Below are 26,753 nucleotides of genomic sequence, written 5' to 3' on the forward strand. Positions count from 1 at the left end.
TGGACACAATGTATTTTACTTTTATGTGGTACTGAGGATCGAACCCAGTGCCTCATGCATGCCAGGCACGTGCTCTACCCCTGAGCCACAACCTCAATCCCTGTCATGTATGTCTTTAAAAGTCAATTTCATTTACCATATCATCAGAAAGAATTAAGGACTTAGGAGTTAACTTAAAGAAATTAAACACATATACACTGAAAGCTACAAAACTTGCTGAAAAAAATTAAAGAAGGCCTTAATAAATGGAAGGACATCATGTATATGGATGACATAATATTGTTAACATGCCATGCTACCTGTGCACTCTTTGTTAAAACCCAAATGACAGTTTTTGCAGAAATTGAAAAATTCATTTAAAAATGTATATGGAATCTCAAGGAATCCAAAATAGTCAAAGCAATCTGAAAAAAAAAAAAAAAAAAGTTAGTGAACTCATACTGCCTGATTTCAGACTTACTACAGAGCTTCAGTAATCAAAACAGTGTGATACTGGCATAAAGTCAGATGCACAGAATACAATTGGCAGTTCATAATTAAACTTTTATATGCAGGGTCAAATTATTTTTAATAAGGTATTAAGACATTTGAATAGCAAAAGGACAGTCTTTTCAACAAATAGTTTTGGGAAGATTGAATACTACATGTAAGGGAATGAAAAATTGAACCCTTAATCACTTTGTACAAAAATTAATTCAAAGTGTATCAAAGATCTATAGATAAAAGTGAAAACTATAAAACTTAGAAGAAAACACAAGAGGAAACCTTCATGACATCAGATTTGGCAGTCATGATTATTGAATACAACTACAAAAGCATAGGCAATAAAAGAAAAAACCAGAATAATTGGACTTCATGAAAGTTAAAAAATCACTGTACATCAAAGGACAGTGTCAACAACGTAAAAAGACAACCCACAGAATCAAGAAAATATTTGTAATTACCAATGAATGAATATTTAAAATATGTGTCTATACAACCCTTCAATTCAACAACAAAATCCACAGGTTAAAATTGTATAGATGCAAGATACAAAATAGCAATAGCTTTTCTATACACCAATAATGAATCTACTAAGAAACAACCTCATTTGCAATAATCCCCCTCAAAAAAACTAGGAATAAAACAAATCAAGGTTTTATTGATTTGAAGGAGACAGAAGGACATCTGCAATGAAAATAGTACATTGTGGAAAGAAATCAAACAATGCAAGATGAAAAGACCTCCCATAATCATGGATAAGCAGAATTAATGTTGTTAAAATGGCCATATTACTAAAAGCAAAAGAGAGTCAAAGCAATTCTCATCAAAATACCAATGACATTCTTCACAAAACTAGAAAAAACAATCCCAAAATTCATTTGGAAGAATAAAAGACCTAGAATAGTCAAAGCAATTATAAGCCAAAAAAGCAATGCTAGTGGCATCATAATACCAAATTTCAAATTATACTACAGAGCTAAAGTAACAAAACAGCATGGTACTGGCATAAAAATACACACATGGGCCAACTGAAATGAATAAAAGACACAGACAAACCCACACAGAGACAGTCATCTGTTTTTTGACAAAGGTACCAAAAACCTACATTACACAAAAGATAGCTTTTTTAGCAAAGGTGGTTGGAAAACTGGATATCCCTTAGAATAACAAGAATAGATCCCTATCTCTCACTCTGCACAAAAGTCAACTCAAAATGGATCAAAGACCTAAGAATTAGAACAGAAACTTTGCAACTCTTATAAGAAAATGTAAGGTCAAAACTCCAACATTATAGACACAGACAACAAGATCCTCAATAGGACTCCTAAATCTCAGGAAACAATGCCAAGAAATAATAAACAAAAAGGTTTGCACAGCAAAGGAAGCAAGAACATGAGGAAAGAACCTACAAAATGGGAGAAAATCATTGCTATATACTCTTCTTAGAGGATTAATATTCAGAAGCTAGAAGAACTCAAAAAACACTACCAAAAAACAAATAATCAATAAATGGGTAAATGAACTACATTAAATTATGTCCAACAAATACATGTAATAATATTCAACATCTCTAGCAATTAGGAAAATACAAATCAAAGCTACACTGAAATTTCATCTCATTCCAGTTAGAAAAGCACCCATCAAGAATACAAACAATAAATGCTGGAGAGGATGGGGTAGGGGAATAAAACTTTTACCTTGTTGTTGGAATTGTAAATTAGTATGAGCACTATGCAAAAAGTTAAGGGTCATATGTTTTCTCACATGTGGAAGCTAGTGGGGGAAATGAGAAGAAAGGGGGGCGGTCTCTTGAAAATTGAAGGGAGAGAGTAGAAGAAAGAGACTGGAGAATGGAGGAGATGGAAAATAGAAATATTGTGGAACAATGTTAATCAAATTGTCTTATGTCATACATGAATATGTAACAACAAATCCCACTATTATGTGTAATTATAATGCACTAATGAAAAACTGGGAGGATGAGGAGAGGACTTGAACATATATTTTCTGAAACCATGCAAAGGACAGATAAGCATCTAAAAAGATTTTCAACGTCCCCAGTCATTAGGTAATGGAAATAAAAATACAATGGTATACCACTTTATATCCATTAGCATGGTGATATTTTTAAAAAGAAAACAACAAGTGTTAAAGAAGCTGTGGAGAAATTGTAAATCTTATTTATCACTCATGATAGTGTAAAATGGTATAACAATATGGCATTTCCAAAAAACAAACAATAAAAAGCATTGAATTACCACATGAGCCAGCAATTCCACCTTTTGACAAATATCCAAGAAAGTTGGAAACAAAAATACTCTAATAGATATTTATACATCAATGTCCATAGCAACATTATTCAAATAAACTAAAAAGTAGAACACAAATGTCCATCAACTGTTTAATGGGTTAAAAGTGTGTGTGTGTGTGTGTGTGTGTGTGTGTGTGTGTGTGTGTGTGTGTGTTTATGAGAGGGGTTGAACTCAGTGGCATTGGACCACTTAGTCCCATCCCCAGTCCTATTTGTATTTTATGTAGAAACAGGTTCTCACTGAGTTGCTTAGCACCCCACTTTTGCTGAGGCTGGCTTTGAACTCTCAGTTTTCCTGCCTCAGCCTCCTAAGCCACTGGGATTAAAGGCATTTGCCACCACACCTGAACCCCAGGGCCTCGCACATGCTAGGCAAGCGGTCTACCGCTGAGCCACAACCCCAACCCTGTCTTTCATTTCTTTAATCTGTATTTTTCAGTTTTAAGCACACACTTTCTATATATTTTTTCTTAGAGTTACACATATGCATTTTATTTTTCTTTGAATCATTATTAAGTGGCATTTTTAATTTCAGTGTCCATCACATAGTCATTGCTACTATATATTTCATTGGATATTCATAGTTTAGCTTTCTTACATGATAGTACTAGTTTTAGGAGGGTTTATTCTTAGGGTTTGTGTGTTTTTTGGTTTTTGTTTGCTTGTTTGGTTTTTGTTTTCTTTGTGCTTGTTTGTTTGTTTTTATTCTTTGGAAATTTCTATATCTGAAAATGGGCTAGTTTTAGTTCTTCCTTGCTGCAACCTGTACAGCATCAACAAAAGATCTCGAGTAGGGGCAACTGGAGATGGAGAAAAACACACAAAGAAAACAGAGACATTTTTAAGTAAAGCTGTGGCCAGGTGAGACACTGCACTCTGATGGAAGAACAGTGACCCAGAACTAGCTCCACAAGATTATTATGTAGGGTCACATAATCAGGAAGTTAACTATAGGGCATTATAAATTGTTCAAGGCTTATGAGTTATCTAGAGGCTTCTTTGTGCACTAAAAAGTTACAGAGATAGAAACAATTTTGTGGCTATCCTGCTGTTACAGTGCTAGGAAGCACCCAGGAAGCCAATTGTAGTGGAATGCCTGATAACTCTGTTAGTTAACATCAGAGCCAAGTGTCAAGGTTGTTAACATCCTTACCTTTTTGACAAAGATTGTTTCCCAGGCTTGGCTTTTGCTGACACTGCAGGATCAGCCAATGACCCAGGTCTCATCTGCTCTCCATATTTCCTTTCTTATTTGTATGCCTTTTATTCTCTTCCTTGTGCTGGCTGTAACTTTTGGAACTATGCTGCATAGCCATGATGAGAATGAACATCTGTACCTATTTTCTGATCTTAGGGGGAAAATGTGGAGTCCTTTACATTAAGTACAATATTATCTGTACATTCTTTTAATTTAAAAAAAAATATTTTTAAAATATTTTTTAGTTTTTCAGTGAACCTTTATTTTATTTTTTATATGAGGTGAGAATCAAACCTAGTGCCTCACACATGCTAGGCAAGTGCTCTACCTCGGAGCCACAACCCAGCCCCTACTTTTTAAATTTCTATTGATTCTTTTTAGTTTTAGTTAACACTGGGATACATTTTCACATAATCACAAAAGCATGGACTATACTTGCACTAATTCAGCTCACAGCACTTCTCCTTCCCCCCTCTTCTCCCTCTATTCTACTGATCTTTCTATAATTTGTAGTTGTTTGTTTTATTTTAATTAGTGTCTTGTGGATATGCTTGATATTGAGATTCACTGTACTATATTCATGTATATACATGCAAAATATCAGTCAGATTCATTCAACTGGTCTCCCTCTTTTCTGTACCACCTTCTTCTCCCTCAATCCCTTTTATCTACTCGACTGATCTCCACTCTTGTTTTTTCTTTCATTCTGTACTCTCTATTTTCTTTTCCTGTTTTCTTTTAATTAGTTTCCACATATCAGATAATATTTGACCTTTGAATTTTGGGGACTGGCTTATTTTACTTAGCATGCTAGTCTTTAGTTTCTTCCATTTACTGGCAAATGCTATAATTTCATTCTTTATGGATGAATAATGCTCCCTTATGTACATATACTGCATTTTCTTGTTCCATTCATCTGTAGAAAGGCACCTAGTTTGGTTCCATAGCTTGGCTATTATGAATTGTACTGCTATAAACATTCAAGTGGTTGCATCCCTATAGTATGCTGACTTAAAACTCTTTGAATATATACCAAGGAGTAGGATAGCTGGGTCATATGGTAGTTCCATTCCTAGTGTTTGGGGAAAATCTTCATATTTCCTCGCTTTCTGGAGTGATTATATTAAATTGCAGTACCACCAACAATGTGTAAGTGTGTCTTTTTCCTCATATCCTCCCAAACATTCATTATTATTTGTTTTCTTCATAATTGCCATTCTGCCTGCAGGGAGATGAAATATCAGTGCATATTTGATTTGCATTTCCCTGATTACTAGAGATGATGAACATTTTTTCATCTACTTGTTGACCATTTGTATCTCTTCTTTTCAGAAGTGTCTGTTTAGTTCTTTTGCCCATTTAGTATTGGGTTATTTTGGGTTTTTTTGTTTGTTTTTTTTATTTCTTCATTTGTTTGTTTGGTTTGGTTTGTTTTTTTGGTTTGGTTTGGGTTTTGGTACTAAGAGTTCTTTGTATGTTCTGGATGTTAATGCCCTACGTGTGGAGCTGGTGGTGAAGACTTTTGCCCATACTGTAGTCTCTCTCTTCATACTCCTAATTGTTTCCTTTGCTGTGCAGAAGCTTTTAAATTTGATACCATCCATTTGTTAATTTTAAATTTTACTTCTTGTACTTTAGGAATGTTATTAAGGAAGTCAGAGGAATATTATTAAGGAAGTCAGTCCGTATGCTGACGTGGTACAATGTTCAGTCTACATTTCTTCTAGTACTAGTTGAGTTTCTGGTCCAATTTCTCATTGAGTTGCTTTTGTGCAGGTTGAGACAGGTGTCAAATTTCATTCTTCTACATATGGATTTTCATTGTTCTGAGCAACATTTGTTTAAAAGGTTATCTTTCCCAACATATGTTTTTGGCACCTTTGTCTAGTATCAGAAAATTTTATTTACGTGGGTTTGTCTCTGTATCTTCTATTCTATTCCATTGGGTTTCATGCCTATTTTGGTGCCAATAGCATGCTGGTTTTGTTAATATAGCTCTGTAGTATAATTTGAGGTCTGGTATTATGATACCTCCAGCATAACTTTTTTTTATTATTTTTAGTTGTTCAAAACATAGCTCTTGACATATCATATTTCATACATTTGATTCAAGTGGGTTATGAACTCCCGTTTTTCCCCCGTATACAGATTGAAGAATCACATCGGTTACACGTTTTTACATACTCCAGGATTGCTTTGGCTATTCTAGGTCTCTTATTTTTCCAAATGAATTTCAGAACTGCTTTTTATAGTTCTGTGAAGAATGTCATTGGTATTTTGATGGGGATGGCATTGAATCTGTATTACACTTTTGGGGGTATCACAGTTCAGTTAATATTAATTCTGCCTGTCCAAGAACATGGGAGGTCTTTGCATCTTCTAAAATCTTCAATTTCTTTCTTCAGTGTTCTATATTTTTCATTGTAGAGGTCCTTTGACTCTTGTTAGATTGGTGCCCAAATATATTCTTTTATTTTTCTATCGTTTATCTTTTTTTCATGAGGTTATTGTGAATGAAATCATTTTTGTAATTTCTTTTTCAACATATTCATTACTGGAGTATAGGAACATGATTGATTAATGAGTGCAATCATGTTTTCTGCTAGTTTGCTTAATTATTTTATGAGCTCTTGAAGTTTATTAAATATAGGATCATTTTTTCAGCCAAAGATAATTTGAGCTCTTCTTTCCTATGCATATCCCTTCAATTTATTTCTCTTGCATGATTGCTCTGGCTAGAGTTTCAACATGTATGCTGAATAAAAGTTTTGGTGAAAGTAGGCATCCTGGTCTTGTTCCTATTTTTAGAGGAGATGCTTTCAGTTTTTCTTTATTTGACATCATATTGACCTTGGACTTGTCATATATATCTCTATAATATTGATATAAGTTTTTTCTATCCCTAGTTTTTCTTGCGTGTTAAACGTGAATGAGTGTTGTACTTTGTCAAATGTTTTTTCTGCATTTCTTGAGATAATTATGTGATTCTTGTCATTTGCTCTATTTATGTAGTGAATTACATTTATTAATTTTTATATATTGAACCAGTCTTGCATCCCTGGAATGAAACCTACTTTCTCATTCTTCATTTTTGTTGAGCTTTTTTTCAAACTGAGGAAGTATACCCTACACACTATTCCTTATTTTCTGAAACTCCTTAAGGGATTTTTACATTTGCAGACATTAGAAATATTGGTGTGTAGTTTTATTTTTGTGCTCTATGTGATTTTCGTGTCAAATTAGTGACTTATAAAATAAACTATACAGACTATAAAATAAACTAGTAAGTGTTTTCTCATATTTCGTTTCAATTTTTACTTTAAATATTTCATAAAATTTACTAGCGAAGCCAGCTAGCCTGGAGATTTATTTTCCAGTAGAAATTGATTTATTGGAAATTTAAGCTACTTATTTTTTAATTTCATTTTGACATTTTATACTTTTTTAGGAATTTGTCTATTTAAGTTATCTAATTTATGTATTAAAAGTTGCTTGTAGTATCCTATTATTATCAATTTTTTTTACTTTGTCTATATTAACATCGCTGTTTACTCTTAAATTGGTAATTTTTATATTCTCTTTTTCAATACTAGACTATTTCAGTTTTATTAATTCTTTTTTAATAACCAGATTTTATTTCATTAATTTTTCTCTTTAATTTTCATTTAAAATTTCATTGGATTTTTGCTCTTATCTTTATTATTTCATTCATTATGCTTGGTTCATGTTTGTTTTGCTCTATATCTACATACTTGAAGTGGGAGTTTATATTACTGATTTGGACTTTTCTAGTGTAAGCATGAGAAGTACTGCTTTGGGTACATCATAAATTTGATATGTTGTCTTTGCATTTTCATTCATTTTTATATAATTTTCCTATTTATCTTTAAGTTTTTTACTTCTTACTTGATTCCACTGTGATTAGAGAAGACAATCTGTTTGATTTCAGATCTTTTAAACTTATTATGATCCAGCTAAGCGTGTTGGTACACTCCTATAATTCCAGTAACTTGGGAGGCTGAGGCAAGAGGATAGCAAGTTCAAGGTCAGTGTTAGCAACTTAATGAGTCACTCTTCACAATTTTTTTTTCTTTTAATTAAGACTAGAATGTTGTCAGTGCAAGATGGCCCTTGGGTTCAACCTCCCTTACCTCAAAAAAATAATAATAAATTAAATTTTTAAAATTAATAATAAATTAATATATATAGGTCCAAGACATTATTTTTCTGAACATTCCATGGCCATAAGAATGTATATTTTTTAGTCCAGTGGAATGTTCATAAATTCTATCCTAATGATTAGTGGTGGTTTTCAGTTCTCTGTCCTTTTAGATTACTTTCCAGGTATGTTACATACCTGAAAAAAATCACTTTTATGCAAATTACAACAATATAGGTATTTTCCAGTTGAAAACGTAGGTCCAAACAAAAATCTATCAATGTGCTAAAAGACAGGAAGATCCTTAAATGCATACACTTTAGTAAAAGAAGGTAATCTGAAAATGATTCCAATTTTACAACATTCTGGAGGAAGTAAAACTATCAGGAAAATAAAGTGATCAATGGCAACCAGTGCTTTTGTGGAAAAGGTAGATAGATGAATAGCAGATATTTAGAGCACTTAACACTATTTTCTATGGTACTAAGAGGTAGAAACATGGAAGCATGACATTAGACATCTATCAAAACTGGGAAAAAATTTCACATATGCAGATTATAGCTAACAGATCCCAGGAAGGAATGCAAATTCTAAGAGGAGAATCTAAATATACTACAAAAACAAATGAAATAACCCAATGTAAGATGGTACAGGAAAAGGTCTGACTTCACTGTGCTTAATTTATTTATTTATCTGTTTGTTTGTTATTCTAATTTGTTGTATATGACACAAAATGCATTACAATTTATATTACACATATAGAGCACAATTTTTCATATTTCTGGTTGTATATAAATTATATTCACACCATTCGTGTCTTCATACATGTACTTAGGGTAATGATATCCATTTCATTCCACCACTTTTACCTCCATGCCCCCTCTCTTCCCCTCTCACTCCTTTGCCTTATCAAGAGTTCCTCTAATCCTCCCATGCTCCCCCTGGCAAACCCCCTATGAATCAGCCTCCTTATATCAGAGAAAACATTCAGCATTTGTTTTTTGGAGATTGGCTAACTTCACTTAGCATTATATTCTCCATCTCCATCCATTTACCTACAAATGCCATATTTTATTCTCTTTTATTGCTGAATAATATTACATTCTGTATACGTACCACATATTTTTTAATCGTTCATATACTGAAAGGCATCTAGGTTGTTTCCACAATTTAGCTATTGTGAATTGTTCTGCTATAAACATGGATATAGCTGTGTCCCTGTAGTATGTGGTTTTTAAGTCCTTTGGGTATAATATGAGGAGAGGATTAGCTGGGTCAAATGGTGGTTCCATATCCAGTTTTCCAAGGAATCTCCATACTGCTTTCTGTATTGGCTGCCCCAATTTGCAGTCCACCAGCAATGTATGAGTGTGCCTTTTCGCCAACACTTACTGTTGTTTGTCTTAATAATAGTTGCCATTCTAATTAAAGTGAGATGAAATATTATAGTAGTTTTGATTTACATTTCTCTGATTGCTAGAGATGATGAGCATTTTTTCATATATTTGTTGATCGATTGTATATCCTCTTCTGAGAAGTGTCTGTTCAGGTCTTGGGCCTATTTGTTGATTGGGTTATTTGTTTTCGTGGTGCTTAGCTTTTTGAGTTCTTTATATACCCTAGAGATTAGTTCTCTATCTGATGTGTCAGAGGTAAATATTTACTCCCAGGATGTAGGCTCTCTGTTCACCTCACAGTTTGTTTATTTTGCTGAGAAAAAAAAAAAACTTTTTAGTTTGATTTCATCCCATTTATTGATTCTTGGTTTAAATTCTTACACTATTAGAATCTTATTAAGGAAATTCGGGCCTAATCCCACATGATGAAGATTAGGGCCTACTTTTTCTACTATTAGATGCAGAGTTTTTGGTTTAATTCCTAGGTCCTTGATGCATTTTGAGTTAAGTTTTGTGCATGGTGAGAGATAGGAGTTTAATTTCATTTTGTTGCCTATGGATTCCCAGTTTTCCCAGCACTGTCTATTGAAGATGTTATCTCTTCTCTAGTGCATGTTTTTAGCACCTTTGTCTAATATAAGATAATTGTAATCTATGTCATCTATTTTGTACCATTGGTCCACCTGTCTTTTTTGGTGCCAATACCATGCTGTTTTTGTTACTATTGCTCTGTAGTATAGTTTAAGGTCTAGTATAGTGACTCTTCCTGCTTCGCTCTTCCTGCTAAGGATTGCTTTAGCTATTCTGGGTCTCTTATTTTTCCAGATGAATTTCATGATTGCTTTTTCTATTTCTATGAGGAATGCCATTGGGATTTTGATCGGAATTGTATTAAATCTGTATTTGGTAGTATGGTCATTTTGATAATATTAATTCTGCCTATCCAAGAGCAAGGTAGATCCTTCCATTTACTAAGGTCTTCTTTGATTTCTTTCTCTAGGGTTTTGTAGTTTTCATTGTATAGATCTTTCACCTCTTTTATTGATTCCCAAGTACCCTTTTTTTTTTTTTTAACGGCTATTGTGAGTGGAGTAGTTTTCCTCATTTCCTTCTCAGAGGATTTGTCACTAATATACAGAAATGCCTTTGATTTATGAGTAGTGATTTTATATCCTGCTACTTTGCTGAATTCATTTACTAGTTGTAGAAGTTTTGTGGTGGAGTTTTTTCGGGTCTTTTAGGAATAGAATCATATCATCAGCAAATAGTGCTAATTTAAGTTCTTCTTTTCCTATACATATCCCTTTAATTTCTTTGCTCTGGCCATTATTTCAAGAACTATGTTGAATAGAAGTGGTGAAAGAGGGCATCTCTGTCTTGTTCCAGATTTTAGAGGGAATCCCTTCAATTTTTCTCTGTTTAGAATGATGTTGACCTGAGGCTTAGCATAGATAGCCTTTGCGATGTTGAGATATGTTCTTATTATCCCTAGTTTTTCTAGTGTTTTGAACATAAAGTGGTGCTGTATTTTGTCCAATGCTTTTTTCTGCATCTATAGACATGATCATATGATTCTTATCTTTAAGTCTATTGATAATTACATTATTGATTTTCTGTATGTTGAGCCAATCTTGCATCCCTGGGATGAATCCCACTTGATCATGATGTACAATCCTTTTGATATGTTTTTGTATTCGATTTGCCAGAATTTTACTTAGAATTTTTACATCTATGTTCATTAGAGATATCAGTCTCAAGTTTTCTTTCGTTGAAGTGTCTTTGACTGGTTTTGGAATCAGAGTGATATTGGTCTCATAGAATGAGTCTGAAAGTGCTCCCTCTTTCTATTTCCTGAAATAAATTGAAGAGTATTAGTATTAGTTCTTCTTTAAAGGTCTTGTAGAACTCAACTGTGTATCCATCCGGTCCTGGGCTTTTCTTCGTTGTTTTTCTTCTTCTTCTGTTTTCTCACTTGATATAGATGTATTTAAGTTGTGTATATCTTCCTGGCTCAATCTTGGAAGATCTTATGACTTAAGGAATTTATCAATGCCTTCAAGCTTCTAGTTTATTGGAGTATAAGGTTTCAAAGTATTTTCTAATTATCTTCTGTATTTCTATAGTGTCTGTTGTGATATTGCCTTTTTTGTCACTTATGCTGGTAATTTGAGTTCTCACCTTCTCTTTGTTAGTGTGGCTAAGGATCTGTCAATTTTATTTCTTTTTTCAAGGAACCAACTTTTAGTTTTGTCATTTTTTTCAATTGTATTTTTTGTTTCAATTTCATTGATTTCAGCTCTAATTTTAATTATTTCTTGCCTTTTACTGCTTTTGCTGCTGATTTGTTCTTCTTTTTCTAGGGCTTTGAGATGTAGTGTGAGGTCATTTATTTGTTGACTTTTTCTTCTTTTAAGGAATGAACTCTAACCAATAAACTTTCCTCTTAGTACTGCTTTCATAATGTCCCAGAAATTTCCATATGTTGTGTCTGTGTTCTCATTTACCTGTAAGAATTTTTTAATCTCCTCTTTTCTGTCTTCTGTAACCCATTGTTCATTCAGTAGCATATTGTTCAGTCTCCATGTGATGCATAAATTTTCATTTTTTATTTTGTTGTTGATTTCCAATTTCAATCCATTATGATCTGATAAAATACATGGTAGTATGTCTACTTTTTTGTATTTGCTAAGAGTTGCTGTGTGGCATAGTATATGGTCTATTTTACCGAAAGGTCCATGTGCTGCTGAGAAGAAAGTGTATCCACTTGATACTGGTTGAAATATTCTATATATGTCCTGTTAAGTCTAAGTTATTAATTGTGTTATTGAGCTCTATAGTTTCTTTAGTCAACTTTTGTTTGGAAAATTTATCCAGTGGTGAGAGAGATGTGTTAAAGTCACCCATGATTATTGTGTTGTAGTCAATTTGACTCTTGAACTTGAGAAGAATTTATTTGATGAACATTGCTGCACCATTGTTTGGGGCATATATATTTATGATTGTTATGTCTTGTTGGTGTATTGTTCCCTTGAGCAGTATGTAATGTCCATCTTTATGCCTTTTGATTAATTTTGGCTTGATGTCTACTTTATTTGATATGAGTATGGAAACCCCTGCTTGCTTCCATAGTCCATGTGAGTGTTATGATTTTTTTTTCCCAGCCCTTCACCTTCAATCTGGGTATGTCTTTTCCTAACAGATGTTTCTCCTGTAGGCAGCATATTGTTGGATCTTTTTTTAATCCAGTCTGCTAGCCTATATTTTGATTGCAGAGTTTCAGCCATTGTCTTTTAGGGTTAGTATTGAGACATGATTTGCATTTCCAGCAATGTTTGTTTATTTTTGTTATTTAACTTGACTTGGTTTTCCTCTTTGATTAGTTTTTCCTTTAGTGTGATACCTTCCTCTGCTGGTTTTCATTGTTGTTTTTCATTTCCTCTTCATGAAGTATTTTGCCAAGGATGTTTGTAGTGCCAGTTTTCTAGCTATAAATTCTTTTAACTTTTGCTTCTCATGCAAGGTTTATATTGCATCTTCAAATTTGAGGCTTAATTTTGCTGGATACAAGATTCTTAGTTGGCATTCATTATCTTTCAGAGCTTGAAATATGTTGTTCCAGGATCTTCTTTCAGGGTCTGTGTTGAAAAATCTTGTGTTATCCTAATTGATTTACCTCTATATGTAATCTGATTCCTTTCTCTTGTAGCTTTTAAAATTCTCTCCTTATTCTGTATGTTGGGCATTTTCATTATAATGTGTCTTGGTGTGGATCTCTTGTGATTTTGCACATTTGGCATCCTGTAGGTTCCTGGATATAGATTTCTGTTTCATTCTTCATGTCTGGAAAGTTTTCTGATATTATTTTGTTAAACAGATTGCTCATTCCTTTGGTTTGTACTTCTATGCCTTCCTGTATCCCAATAACTCTTAAATTTGGTCTTTTTATGCTATCCCATATTTCTTGGATATTCTGCTTGTGGTTTCTTATAATTTTCACTGTGCTGTTTACATTCTTTTCAAGATGATAAAGTGTATCATCTTCATTATCTGATGTCCTATCTTATAAGTGGTCTATTCTATTGGTAATGCTTTCGTTTGAGTTTTTAGTTTACTTTATTATTTCTTTCATTTCAAGGATTTCTGGGGGTTTTTTTTGTTTGTTTGTTTGTTTGTTTGAATTGCCTCTATCTTCCTGTTGATTTGATCTTTTGCTTCTTGGTTTTGTTTATTTAGCTCATTGTCAAAGTGATCTTTCACTGCCTGCATTTGTTCTCTAATGTCTTAAATTGCTGAGAGCCACAGCCAGTATGTATGGCCCCTGGGCATTTTGCCAACAGTATTGATTGACAGGCGAGGCATAAATATCCGCCTCTGCCGCTACTTTTGAGTTCTTGCACTATTTTGGAGTTCTCATGGGGATTTCCAGGGATTCCCCGAGAGTTCCCATTGGTTGGGGAAGTGCAGGAGGAGGGATTTCCCGGAGAGCTATTTCCGGCTGGGGGTTCCTGCAGGAGCCTCATGGCTTTCGGAGAATTCTCCAGGAGTGTGTGTGAGGTTTTTTCTTGCAGTTCAAAAATAAAGTTTGTTTCTCCTTCAGTGGCTCGTGATTTGTGCCCAGCCAGACTGCAGCATTAAATCTTTCTCTATAATTCTTTCTGCTGTAGCTGGTCAATTCTTTTGATGATGTGAATTATTTGTGTTGCTTTCTTTCCTTGTCTTTTCATGTTGCTCATATTTCTTTTTTTTTCCACCTTTATGTGATTGGTGTGTTATTGTTTTTACCTTATATATTTGTAGTGCTCTTGTATGGTTCCATGATCCCTCCTTTGTGGGGAAGGACAATGTGAACAGATCCTAATGAAAAATTATTGTTATTAAAATATTTATAGTTTAGTCTCAATGTCCAGAAATTTTGGATTCAATTATTATTTACAATATAATCAGTAGTTTCATAAAAAGGTTTATAGTTTCTGGCGGTGGCCAATGAACTGGGGGTCGAATGTAGGACAATATGCTTCTCAATTGCAGGTCTGATTTGATAGCCACGCCCACCAAAATGGCTAGAGAGGTTTTCCAAGATGGAGTAGGACTACTTCCAGTGCCAAGCTGTCTGGTGAGGCAGGAGGAGCTAAGATGGCTTTGTGCTGTAGCTAGATTGCAGCCATGTGGCCTGTGTGGGAGCGGCAGGGAGCTGACTATGTGATTCTGGTACGCTGCTTGAGAGCCATGTGTGCGCTAAAACCGCAGGCTTTGTGTCCGGAGTCCGAAGTCTTATTGGAATATAGACACTCTGATTTCTGCATAGGTGTTCGTAGCTCTGATGGTTTCTGTGAAAATCCGCTATATAGGGATCTTGTCAAATGCTCTGAGATGTTGTATTTCATCTAGGTGACACCTTGTGGACACGCTGCCTATTTTCTTGGTTTAATTCCACAGAGCAGCCAGAAACAGTACCTCCTCTCCTCCACCATCTTGGATCCAATTTCTTTTTGTTTCTTTGAGGCTATAGTAAATGGGATAGTTTTCCTCATTTCCCTGTGAGAGGATTTGTCACTGATTAGAAATGCCTTTCATTTATGGGTTTTTGATTTTAAATCCTGCTACTTTGCCTAATTCATTTACTAGTTCTAGAAGTTTTCTGGTAGCACTTTTTGGGTCTTCTAGGTATAGAATCATATCATCTGCAAATAGTGCTAATTTGAGTTCTTGTTTTCCTATCTGTATCTCTTTAATTTTTTTCATCTTTCTAATTGCTCTGGCCAGTGTTTCAAGAACTATGTTGAATAGAAGTGGTGAAAGAGGGTATCCCTGCCTTTTCCCAGTTTTTAGAGGGAATGCCTCCAATTTTTCTGTTTAGAATGACGTTGGCCTGAGGTTTAGCATAGATACCTTTAAGATGCCTAGATACGTTCCTGTTATCCCTAGATTTTTTAATGTTTCGAACATTATAGTGTGCTATATTTTGTCGAATACTTTTTCTGCATCTATTGAGATGATCATATGATTCTTATCTTTAAGTCTATTGATGTGATGAATTACATTTATTGGTTTCCATATGTTAGACCAACCTTGCATTCCCTGGGATGATTCCCACTTGATCATGTTATACTCTCTTTTTGATATGTTTTTCTATTTGATTTGCCAGAATTTTAGCATCTATATTCATTAGAGATATTAGTCTAATTTTTTTTCTTGTTTTGTCTTTACCTATTTTTGGAATCAGGGTGATATTGGCCTCATAAATGAGTTTGGAAATACTCCTTTTTCTATTTCACGAAATAATTTGTAGAGTATTGGTATTAGTTCTTCATTATGGGACTTGCAGAACTCAGCTGTGTGTCCATCTGGTCCTGGGCTTTTCTTGGTTCGTCGAACTAGAAATTAGACCAGAAACCCTACACTCTGCAACTGCTAGAAGAAAATAGAGGCCTAACACTTTAACATGTCATCATAGGAACCAGCTTCCTTAACAAGACTCCAAAATACATTTTCTAAAAAGCAGCTCAAGCAATGTCAAGAACAGGTAGCAGCAATGCTGATAAGAATGTAAATTGGTAAACATTATGGAAAACTATTAGCTTTTATGTATTAAAGCTGCACATCTGCCTCTTCCTATGACTCATAAGTTTTACTTCTATCTAGATACCCTAGAACAGTAGCTTTCAAACTTTTGACCAAATATATTTCACATCTTAACCTAGTACCCACACACATGCATATATTCATGTCTTTGTGTTTGTGTGTGTGTGTGTGTGTGTGTGTGTGTGTGTTTAAGCATATACACCACATGTGGGTATATACAGAGCTCACAAATTTATGACACAATACTTTTCGTAACTTTAAGGAAAGCTTTTTGATACTTTCTGGTTTTTTTTTTCCTACCTGTCTTAAATTCATGTTGTGCTGCCATAACAATATCTGAGAATGGGTAGTTTATATAGTGCAGTAATTTATTTTTTTACAGTTGTAGAAGCTAATAAGTCCAAAATCAGGGGGCCCACATCAAACTGGGATATTTTTACTGTGTCATTCCACTGCAAATGGTGGAAGGGTAAAAGAGCATGCATGACAGAGATTGGAGACTGAGCTCATAACCGAAAGGCTCTTTTATAATCACCCATAATCCATTCATGAGGATGGAGAATTCATTAATGTTAAATCACAACACAAAGAAAAGACCACCAAACTCAATTTCAGATCAAATTAAAGCAAGCATGTAATTCTGACCTAACTGGACTATCTCTCCCGAAATCCTTGCGTTAGAGAACAGTACTCCAGCTCTCAAGGATCACAGTTTTATAGCACAAAAGTTATAAAAGTGGGGTGTTTTGAGAACTTACAGATAACAGGATTTTGACAAGCATAATACATAAACCATTAAGGTAGTAGGTTAATGGTCTAAATGGTTCAGCACTTAAGGAGTAAATTTAGATCCCAACATCAGAATTTATGAGGCATCATTAGGGTTTCAGAGAGGGTTGTTATCTGGTCAGGAAAAGCCAGAATTTATGAGGCGCCACTAAAGTTTCAGAGAGAGTTGTTATCTGGTCAGGGAAAACCAGGCATGGGTGAGTTCAAGGCATGGGCAGGCATTCCAAGCAAGTTTAGAAATTGCAGTAATTTATAGTAAAACAGAAATTAACTTTTCATGACTTTGTGAGGAGTTGGGTCCCAATCTTAAAATGGAATTAGGCTCGGTTCATCAAGTAATACCTCCCTTTAGCTCCCCCTCCCCAACATTGTTGCATTAGGGATTAATGCAACATGCTTGTGGGGGGAACACATTCAAACCATAATACCATCTTATTAATTATTTATGATCAATAATTTGAAGAACATTATCCTAATGAAAGCCTCACATAAAATGTAAAGTAATGTTAATAGCTACACTGTTTATAGTAGCAGCAAATGAAAACAAATGTCCATCAAGAAAAATGGATAAGGGGCTGGGGTTGTCAGTAGTAGAGCTCTTGCCTAGCATGTATGAAGCACTGAGTACAATTCTCAGCACCACATATAAATAAATAAAATAAAGGTCCATTGAGAACTAAAAAATGTATTTAAGAAAAAAAAGAAAAGAAAAATGGATAAATGAAATGAAGTATAGCCAGACAATGGAATGGTATATACAACAGTGAAAATGTTCTATAGCTTTGTACACATCAGGAAGGAGGAATCTCAAACACAGTACTGAGTAAGCAAGCCAGTTGTATAATATATACAGTATGATTTCTTTTGTATAAATTTTTAAAACATGCTAAACTGAACAATATGTTTTGATTAACATGTGTGCAAAAGTATGCTTAAGTGCCAGTTGTAATGGTGTATGTCTGTAGTATAGTCCTGGCTTAGGAAGCTAAGGCAAAAAGAGTTGCTTGAGCCCAGACATTCAAGACCAACCCCAGGCAATATAAACAAGACCCTGTCACCAAGAAAAGGAAATTTGGGGGTTTTTTTAATTTAAGTAAGCAAATGACTGATGTGCATTCCACATGGATGAACCTTGAAAACATTATGCTAAGTAAAATAAGCCAGTCACAAAAAGTCACATATGATTCCATTTATGTTAAAGGTTCAGAATAGGCAAATCTATAAAGACAGAATGTAGATTAGTGGTTGAGGGTTGAAAGAAAATGTGAAGTGAATTCTAATGGCTGTGGTATTTCTGTCAGGAGTGATGAAAATGTTTTAAAACTGATCATGGTAATTGTTACTCAACTATGTATATACTTTACATACCATTGAATTATACAGTTTAAATCCATTAATTGTGTCCGAATTGTATCAATAATGCTGCTAAAATTAAGCAAGATGATAATAGTTTTGAAACGCAGGATAATAGTTATCTGGGGAAGAAGGGAGTTGAAATATAAGCAAGGCACCGAGTAGTGTTTTGGGGTTTCAGTTATAGTCTGTTTCTTCACCTAGATGGTAGGCATATCAGTAAGTTTTTATTGTTATTGTGTATATTTTACACATTTTTTATATAATACTTAATAAAATTTTCTTTTTTTAGTTAATACTTTTTATATTCTTTCACCCATACCTGTTATGATCAAGTTTAATATAGAATATACTACAAATATACTACAAATCTAGATCAGTGCTAGTTTTCCTCAAAATGTTCCATTTGTTAAAAATTATTCTTTATGTATTAAAATTGCCAAAAGTATTTTTGGAGAAAAAAGTACCTAACACATTGTATTCGGTATATCAGAATACACTTAACGATAACATGTCTACTTTGCTTCATTGTGTTTGTAACCAACCTAATTCACCTCTTATATTATTTCACCTTTTAACTGATTTCCTGGTTTCCTGACTTGTACTTCCCCAGTCAGTTTTCCATATTGCAGTCAGAAATATTTCTTGGAAATACAGATAGTTTGTTATTTCTCTGATCAGAACTCTTCAGTGGAATTTCATGTTCTGCTGTGGATATAGTTTATGGATAAAAACTGAATACTTTAAGATTACTTTCCAAGGCCTATTTAATTGCTGCAGTCTGGCTGGGCACAAAATAACCGAGCCGCCACACAGCCTTGTAGGTTCAAAACAGGAACTCCTTTATTCTCCGCACTCCCCCGTGAACACCTGCATGCAAGGGGCTTTCTCCCAGGACACACCACACCCCAACCGGAAATCCCTCCTCTCGCACTGCCCCAACCAATGGGAACTCTCCAGGAATCCCCGCTAGAACTCCAAAGTAGCAGGCACCTGAGGCAGCAAGAGCCGCCCCATTGCCCAGTAAAGGTCAAATATACAATACAATCAATCCAGCATCACAGCAATTATATATAGCTTAACTCAAATCATCATCTCAATGGTTCCCTGGCATCACCTTTCAAACATTCCCTCTGGCAAATGCCAGGCATCATTCTGACCTGCCCTGGCTGTCAACATTTAATTTGCCTTTTTATTTTTAACAGTATCTTCCACCCATATTTATTGTTACCACACACATAAGGTTATTCTCTTGCTAGCTTCTGGATCCTTGGTACATGCCATTTTCTCAGCCTGAAAGTGTACTTCTTATTTTCCATCTCTGTAATACCTACAAGGTTTAGCTTATATATTTCTTTCTTCTTAGAAGTTTCCCTAGCCACCCAACCCTCCCTCACATATAGCTAAAATGCCTTTCCCATTTTTCCCTTAGTATTTTTGCAGTAATATGCCTGTAGTATTTATTTAAGCATATTAACACTTATTGATACTTTTCTGTATATCTGTAAATTCCTCCGGGGCAAGACTACTTTATTCTTGTAGCCCCATTATTTAACACTGCCTAACCCCCATAGAAAGTACTCAATAACTATTTATTGAATGAACTAGATGAATTTATAATAAAATTACTGACAATTAAAACTATTACTCAGGCTTTTGCACTAGCCTAGTTGACTGATTTTAATATATTTTTTATTTTGCTTTTAAAAATTTCTTTTACATGGACATTTAATACTGAATATATTAGGTGTTCATGCCTCCTATAATTTGATGTTTAAAGAATCTGAAAACCCTTTCAAAGGAAATACATAAAAATATGTATCTTTAAAAAAATAAAAATAATAAATAAAATAGTAAATGAAGATAACTAAAAAAGAAAAATTTATATCTTACTTCTATTTTTTTTAATATCTGAAGTTTGCAAGTATAAATTTTGACAAATATGCTTCAGTTTTTCATTGACTAAGGTGTATGCTATCCTAACTACAATTCTGACAAAAGTGCCATTTTTAGTCTTCCATATCAGAAAAATCTGAAATAGAAAAAATTATCTAAAACCTAGAACTAAAAGGCAAGTAACATCTCTATCCAAGATGATGGTTATTTATATTTACATGTGAAAAATTTAGAAGATAATGCACATGAGAGATGACTTTATTGAGATGGGACTTGGTGGGTAGTTTTGTTTTATTTTATTTATCTTTCTCTAAACATTTCACTAAAAATTTAAGCCCCAATTTTTTGGTTTAAAAATCTATTTATCCAGCTGTGGTTGCATCTGAAGTCATATACTGGATTATTTCTTCATATAACTAGTCTACTGTTAAATTTACAATTCAACTCTTTTTCATTTTTAATTCGGTCTACCTTAAAGGAGTAAAGTTTAAAGATTTTTTAAAAAACATAGAAAGAACAAGAGAGAGAAATGAGGAAGGGAGTGAGGGAAGGAGAAAGATACACTGATTTCAAGAGGAACTGATTTCCTGAAAGGCAGTAATATTATTACATCATATTTTGGAAAAGTTCTTATCCCAATTGTACATTTAACTGTTACCATGGTCAAATTCATACTCTTTCCTCATTTATAAAGTTGGAATCAATACCTACTTCATGGGGCTACTATGAGAATAATATGAAAATATTATGTAAGTACATAGCAGTCAGTAACACATAAATGTTTTGTGTTACATTATTTACATGTCGTCCTAGTTGAATTGCCATAATATTACTGACTAAAAGAAAAGTTCCTCCACATCTCACCCGCTGTGAAAAAGGAAGGGAAAATTTTAAAAACAGAAGGGGGAAAAGAACAAAGCATTGTTTAATGGTGAGAGCATAACATGCTGAAATAGATATCTCAGAGAACATGAACCAAAATTCATTCAACTTATATTTAATGTTTTGCATTATTAGATTTTCTTTCCTTTACATCATGTGTTTCCCCCTTTCAGTTCATCTTAGACTATATTATTCCTGAAATAGTTCTTAATAATATTGAGCAGAATCCATCAATGGCCCCAGTGCCTTAAGAATATATTCTAGCTTCTTACAGCGAATTTGTCTTCCCCTGTCTAATCCCAGTGTACTTTTTGAGAGAAGAGGCCAATTATATACTACCTACTGCGTACATTATATTTAAGAGATTGTGTTACTCCTTTCAATAATTTAGGTTTTAAAAACTAAGGAGTAGAGAAGTTCAGTGATTAATCCAGGATCACACTGATAGTAACTAGTATCAAAATTCAAGCAGTCTATCACAGTAGTTTTCAAACTTTAACATGGATCAGAATCAACCAGACAGCTTGTTAAAATACAGCCTACTTAAGAAGCCATAGCTTCTTACCCCATAGATCAGTAACAGAAAGGAAGAGGTAGGCTACGACAGTGTGGGAGATTTTGCATTTCTAAATTCCCAAGTTATGTATATTATGATCATTCAGAGACTACACATTAAACATTATTAATCTACCAGACTCCTAGTGTTTTCTCTTTTACTTCCTATTTCACATTACTCCTCCATAAGTATGTTTTAAATTTTTAAAAAACATAGCTTAGCCAAAAGACTGAAAAAAAAACCATATAGAAAGAACATCATTGTCAGGATAAAATCATGGACATTATACTTTGAAAAAGAAACTACAGAAACACAAGGTAGAATGAACTTAATATGTAAAATTACAAAGTTCACAGGGCCATGGGTCAGTCAAATTCTTTGCATGTCAGATTATTTTATCATGTTTTATTTTTAAAAATTATATTTTTCTCTCTTCTACAGAAATGGTGAGAGCATAACATGCCAGAATTGTTATGAGAATGAGTGTGTGTGTGTGTGTGTGTTGTTTTTTTTCTTTTCCCAATGCTGGGGTTCATTCTAGACGAATGCATGAGACCCTGGGTTCTACCACTCTGCTACATCCCCAGCCCTATTATGGGAATGTTTTTAATTCTTAGAGGAGGCAAAGTGCAAAAAGCCTTCCGAACATTGTATTCTATGAGGGCATACTAAAGTTCTTTGCTGAAATTTTAGATTTATCCAATAAATTGACAGAAGTTGTTGACCTTCCAATCACATTACTGATATTATAATGAATTAGCTATCAAAATTATAAAAGGCTATAATACAGCACTTTGGTTAGGAAAGACAGGCAAAATTCCTAAGAAATAGGAACATATTAACAACTATATAATTACCCAGTGCCATTTTGAGAATAACTAAAGTTCATTATCTAATTTTGACTGCTAGAACAAAAGCATATTTTAAAGAAATATAACTAAAATTAAAGGATAGAAAATAAGCCTTAAATTTTTTAATGAAATCATGAATTTCCGTAAGATGTCTAAAGGTGATTCAGTAGTCATTTTCAGATATAAGAAAAGTTTTAAATAAATGTGAACAACTCTTACATGACTAAAAAAATATTAGTTGTAAAAATTTTTAATTAACATAATTTGTTTTCAAAAGATGAAAAAGAAATAATGTTACAAGATCAAAGTAACAAAGAACATGATTCTAACTGCCACACAAAAATCCAAACCTTCAACTTTGACAATAGACTTGCAGGGCTTTTTCACCTTTTTTTTTTTTTTTTAAGAGAGAGTGAGAGAAGAGAGAGAGAGATAGAGAGAGAGAGAATTTTTAATATTTATTTTTTAGTTCTCGGTGGACACAACATCTTTGTTGGTATGTGGTGCTAAGGATCGAACCCGGGCTGCACACATGCCAGGCGAGCCCGCTACCGCTGAGCTACATCCCCAGCCCTCACCTTTTTATCTTTCTTATCTAATCTATTGGTTAAAGTGTAGACTGGAAATTGATAATGATCTCTCAGTGATCTGTATCCACCAATGAGCCTGTTAGTAACTGAGCTCTCTAGCCTTTTCCCTAATGCCATTCATTTATGAAAAATCTTATTTTACTTTAAAGCTTTTATACTTCTTGAGCAGGAGCACAAACCTAAATCTCACTCAGTTGTTCAGTGCTTTATGTGTTAGATTTTTGAACATAAATATTACTACACTTGATAACTTTTATTCACTGATTGAAATCTTACAACTGTATGAGATATGAAAAAACTTATATTAGGGGGAATATGCTAATTTTCAAATTGCTTCAAAGTAGCTTCTGTATTCTGATTCCACATTCAGTGCCTTTTTTCAATCCACCATACTAATTGTTATTATAAAAACATTAACCAGAATGCCCAATTTGTATAGCAACTGGAAGATCTCTAACTACAGTGATTTTATTCCTAAAATAGTTGTTTATATGTAAAGAAAATTTGATTGGCTTTTGTTATTGAATATATTTAAACCAAACATTCATTGCAATTTAGTATTCATCCACTTTTTCTTTCCTTTCAGGCCTGTATGTGGAATCAGAGGGAAAACTCTCATAATTAACCTACCAGGTAGCAAGAAAGGATCTCAGGTAAGCATCCTTGACATTTATGGTTTAGTGTGAGGACTTTTAACCAAGTATTGGGAGTTAGCCAACCAAAAAGTTGGAGCATTCCACATTACTAACAGTAATTGGGGGATTCCCAAAATCACCCTTAGTTTCAATAATTCACTAGAAAGACTCGGAGAACTCTCTCAACCGTTGTTACACTCACAGTTATAGTTCATTATAAGGGGAAAATACTAATTAGATTAACCAAAAGAAAAAGTACATAAGACAGACTACAGAGGAAAAATGCTAAATGTGGAGTTTTTATTGTCCTCTGCTGGTAAAGTCATGAATGCTTTATTTTCCTGGTATCAATGTGTGACAGTACACATAGAATATTGTCAGTCAGAGATCATCACCTGCACTCTTGGTATCCAGAGGTGGTGGTGTTATATACTGACCATGTGGCTAACCTTTAGTTTTTTAGCCCTTCCCAGAGATTGGACTGATGTCTTTGGAAGGTATACTCTCTATTACCTTCCAAAGACAAAACCAATACCCTTGTAACCCAAAGCCCCTGTTAGGTAGGCAAAGGCTCAGGCAAACATAGGATTTTTACTCCTATTGAGCATGATATTCTGAGGACCTAAGGATCACCTCCCAGTAGCTGAGAACAGAGGTCAAACTCTCTTGAGGTAATGTTAGTTCTTCACTACACAAGTTGCCACTGGCATTTTGCCCAAGCTTTCATACAGCAAAAAATTAACATTAATCAAAGAGAGCCTGGACATCTATATTATCAGTATTTATGTGACTTAGATTTGAAAGAGGTAATGTGGACTATGGGTAGATTTAAAGAAACAGCTAATAAATCCTCTAAAGGCATTGCAAACATTTTTATATTTTTGTAATATACTCATTTTCCACCTTGACCTACTGCTTTTTGTACTATATTTGTGCAAAACCATATACCAAGGAAATTAGCTGAACTAATTTTCACTTCTTCATTAGTCCTGTCATTTTCTATTGACATTATATTCTGAGGAAACTAATTTTTAACTCAGTTTCTCTATACATCTGATCATCTATTTCAATACTGCAATATTACTAATAATGACATTATTAGAGCATTACAGTATAGAAGTAGATAAACAAGTCAAAAGATACTGACCCAATTGTTGAGAGCCACAGCCGAAGGGGCACCAGCTGCCAGCAAACGATGGTGTCATCGGTGGTATAATTTTTCCAAAAGGAGCCATCAATTGGCTTGGTGTATCCTCCTCCCTTCTGCTTATGATTGTCATTCAGCTAAAATTTGGGGGCCAACAGAGGTGAGACAAAGAACCCCCCCCCCCTCCCGCTGGTACAAAGACCTATCCACAGGTGTGGCTGTACGCTGGACTGGTAGTCAATGACGGGTAAGATCCAATTGCAATGGTACCAACCTAAGACAGGAGGCTGACGCCTTGAGGTCAGCTCATCCGATGACGGGTAAGAACCATATGTAGTATTGGACAACCTAAGGCAGGCATGGTCCCTAAGCCACATGCTTGTTGTTTAAACAGAGAGGGGGAGATGTTGAGAGCCACAGCTGAAGGGGCCCCAGCAAACTTCCAGCTGCCAGCTGATGATTGGCTCACAGCAGCCCCAGCAAAATTCTAGCTGCCAATCGATTGGCTCCTCTGCGGTGATGCTCATTTGGGTTGTTTCCCCGCCCTTTCAGACCTGCTCATTAGGGGATTCAGAGCTGCTCATTGGGGGATTTTTTGGCTCCACCCATACAACCCAGCCAATTGGCCATAAGAGCAGGAAGAGTGAGGGAGGTTGAGAGGCTTGTGGGAAGCCGGTGGTGGCAATTGGGCTCTGAGGGTTTTCCTGAAGAGCTGTGTGGTGCGCTGTGTGTGTTCTAAAAATAAAGTTCGTTTCTTTTGACAAGTGGCTCCTGAATTGTGCCCAACCAGACTGCGGTACCCAATACTAGAGTCCTCCTCAGAAACTAACAGTAAGCTCATCTATCATCATATCGGATGACCAAATATCTCCCAAGGCGTTACCACTGAGATTTTCAAGCGTGTCAAGTTCTAAAAAAGGAGTGGTCTTAGCAGCATATGACTTCATCCTTTCAAGTGTCTGATATTGTTGTGCTAAGAAACAATATCATCTTTTGTTCTAAGCCTTTTTTGAGACACCAGTGTTTGTTATCTTTTGTTTTCCTCACTGCATAACCTTTTCGTGCATTTCTTCACCTAAGCTTCCATTCTTTTCTTGTATCCATTTTTACCCAAACATTTCTTTGAAAGGAATACAAGGTTCAGTTACCGTGGTGATCCAGATTGTCATCAGTAATGCTAGTTTTGCAAATGCTTCCCACTGACTCCATTCCTATCCATATAGGGTAAGATTATAAAGGTAAAGAGCTAGTGGACTGCCTTAACCTACTAGGCAAAATAACTGCACTCTTTCAAACCTAATTTGGTCAGATGGTAACATTAGTCCCTTAAGAATTATAACATAAAAATTTAAAGATATAGTTAACAGTTTTCTCACTTCAGAATCATTCCCTCTTCTGGTACCTACAGCTGTATACTGATCCTGAGACCACTGCATCAGGTAGAAAAAGAGAAAGTTCAGGTAACATGGAAGAAAAAGAAGAAGTATAGTCATACCAGCATCGTTCCCCAAATCCCATTTCCCAGAAAAGCAAAAGTATTTCTGTAGTGGGGACCTTCCTTTTCCACTTCCTTTGTTGAATGTGATCATGTACTCATGAAGACACACACAAACCAGGCCTTAATACCTTTATCTCCTCTCACCAAAAACAACAAATATTTCAGTTGCCCATTCTATTCTCTATCAAACTCTTACTCTGAGGATGAAAATATTAGGATCTCTTTGTGTCAACCAGCATCCACTTGAATCAATATGATTTGCCAGTTACATGCAGGGCCTTTCCCAAATCACTGTATTCTGCCCCATAGCTTTCTGCAGAACAATTCTTATTGGTATTTTGTCTCAGAGGGTACAACTATATCTAGATTCAGCCTATCTTTACATTGGGGTAGCCCTTCGGTGTCCAATCATCTTATGGGCCAAGG

At 34.6% G+C, this 26,753-nt stretch overlaps 1 protein-coding gene across 28 annotated transcripts in view; it reads left to right on the forward strand.

Moving 5' to 3' along the window:
• Gphn (gephyrin) overlaps positions 1-26,753 on the forward strand; it is a 595,586-nt gene that overhangs the window by 315,133 nt on the left and 253,700 nt on the right. For all 28 annotated transcript variants that reach the window (XM_040276071.2, XM_078050082.1, XM_040276074.2 and 25 more), the window contains one exon: positions 23,634-23,700. In XM_040276071.2, coding sequence (XP_040132005.1) covers positions 23,634-23,700 — 67 coding nt within the window. The remainder of the gene's footprint in view (positions 1-23,633; positions 23,701-26,753) is intronic.

Source organism: Ictidomys tridecemlineatus, chromosome 5 (genome assembly GCF_052094955.1).
Source record: "Ictidomys tridecemlineatus isolate mIctTri1 chromosome 5, mIctTri1.hap1, whole genome shotgun sequence".
NCBI classification, from domain to species: Eukaryota; Metazoa; Chordata; class Mammalia; order Rodentia; family Sciuridae; genus Ictidomys; species Ictidomys tridecemlineatus.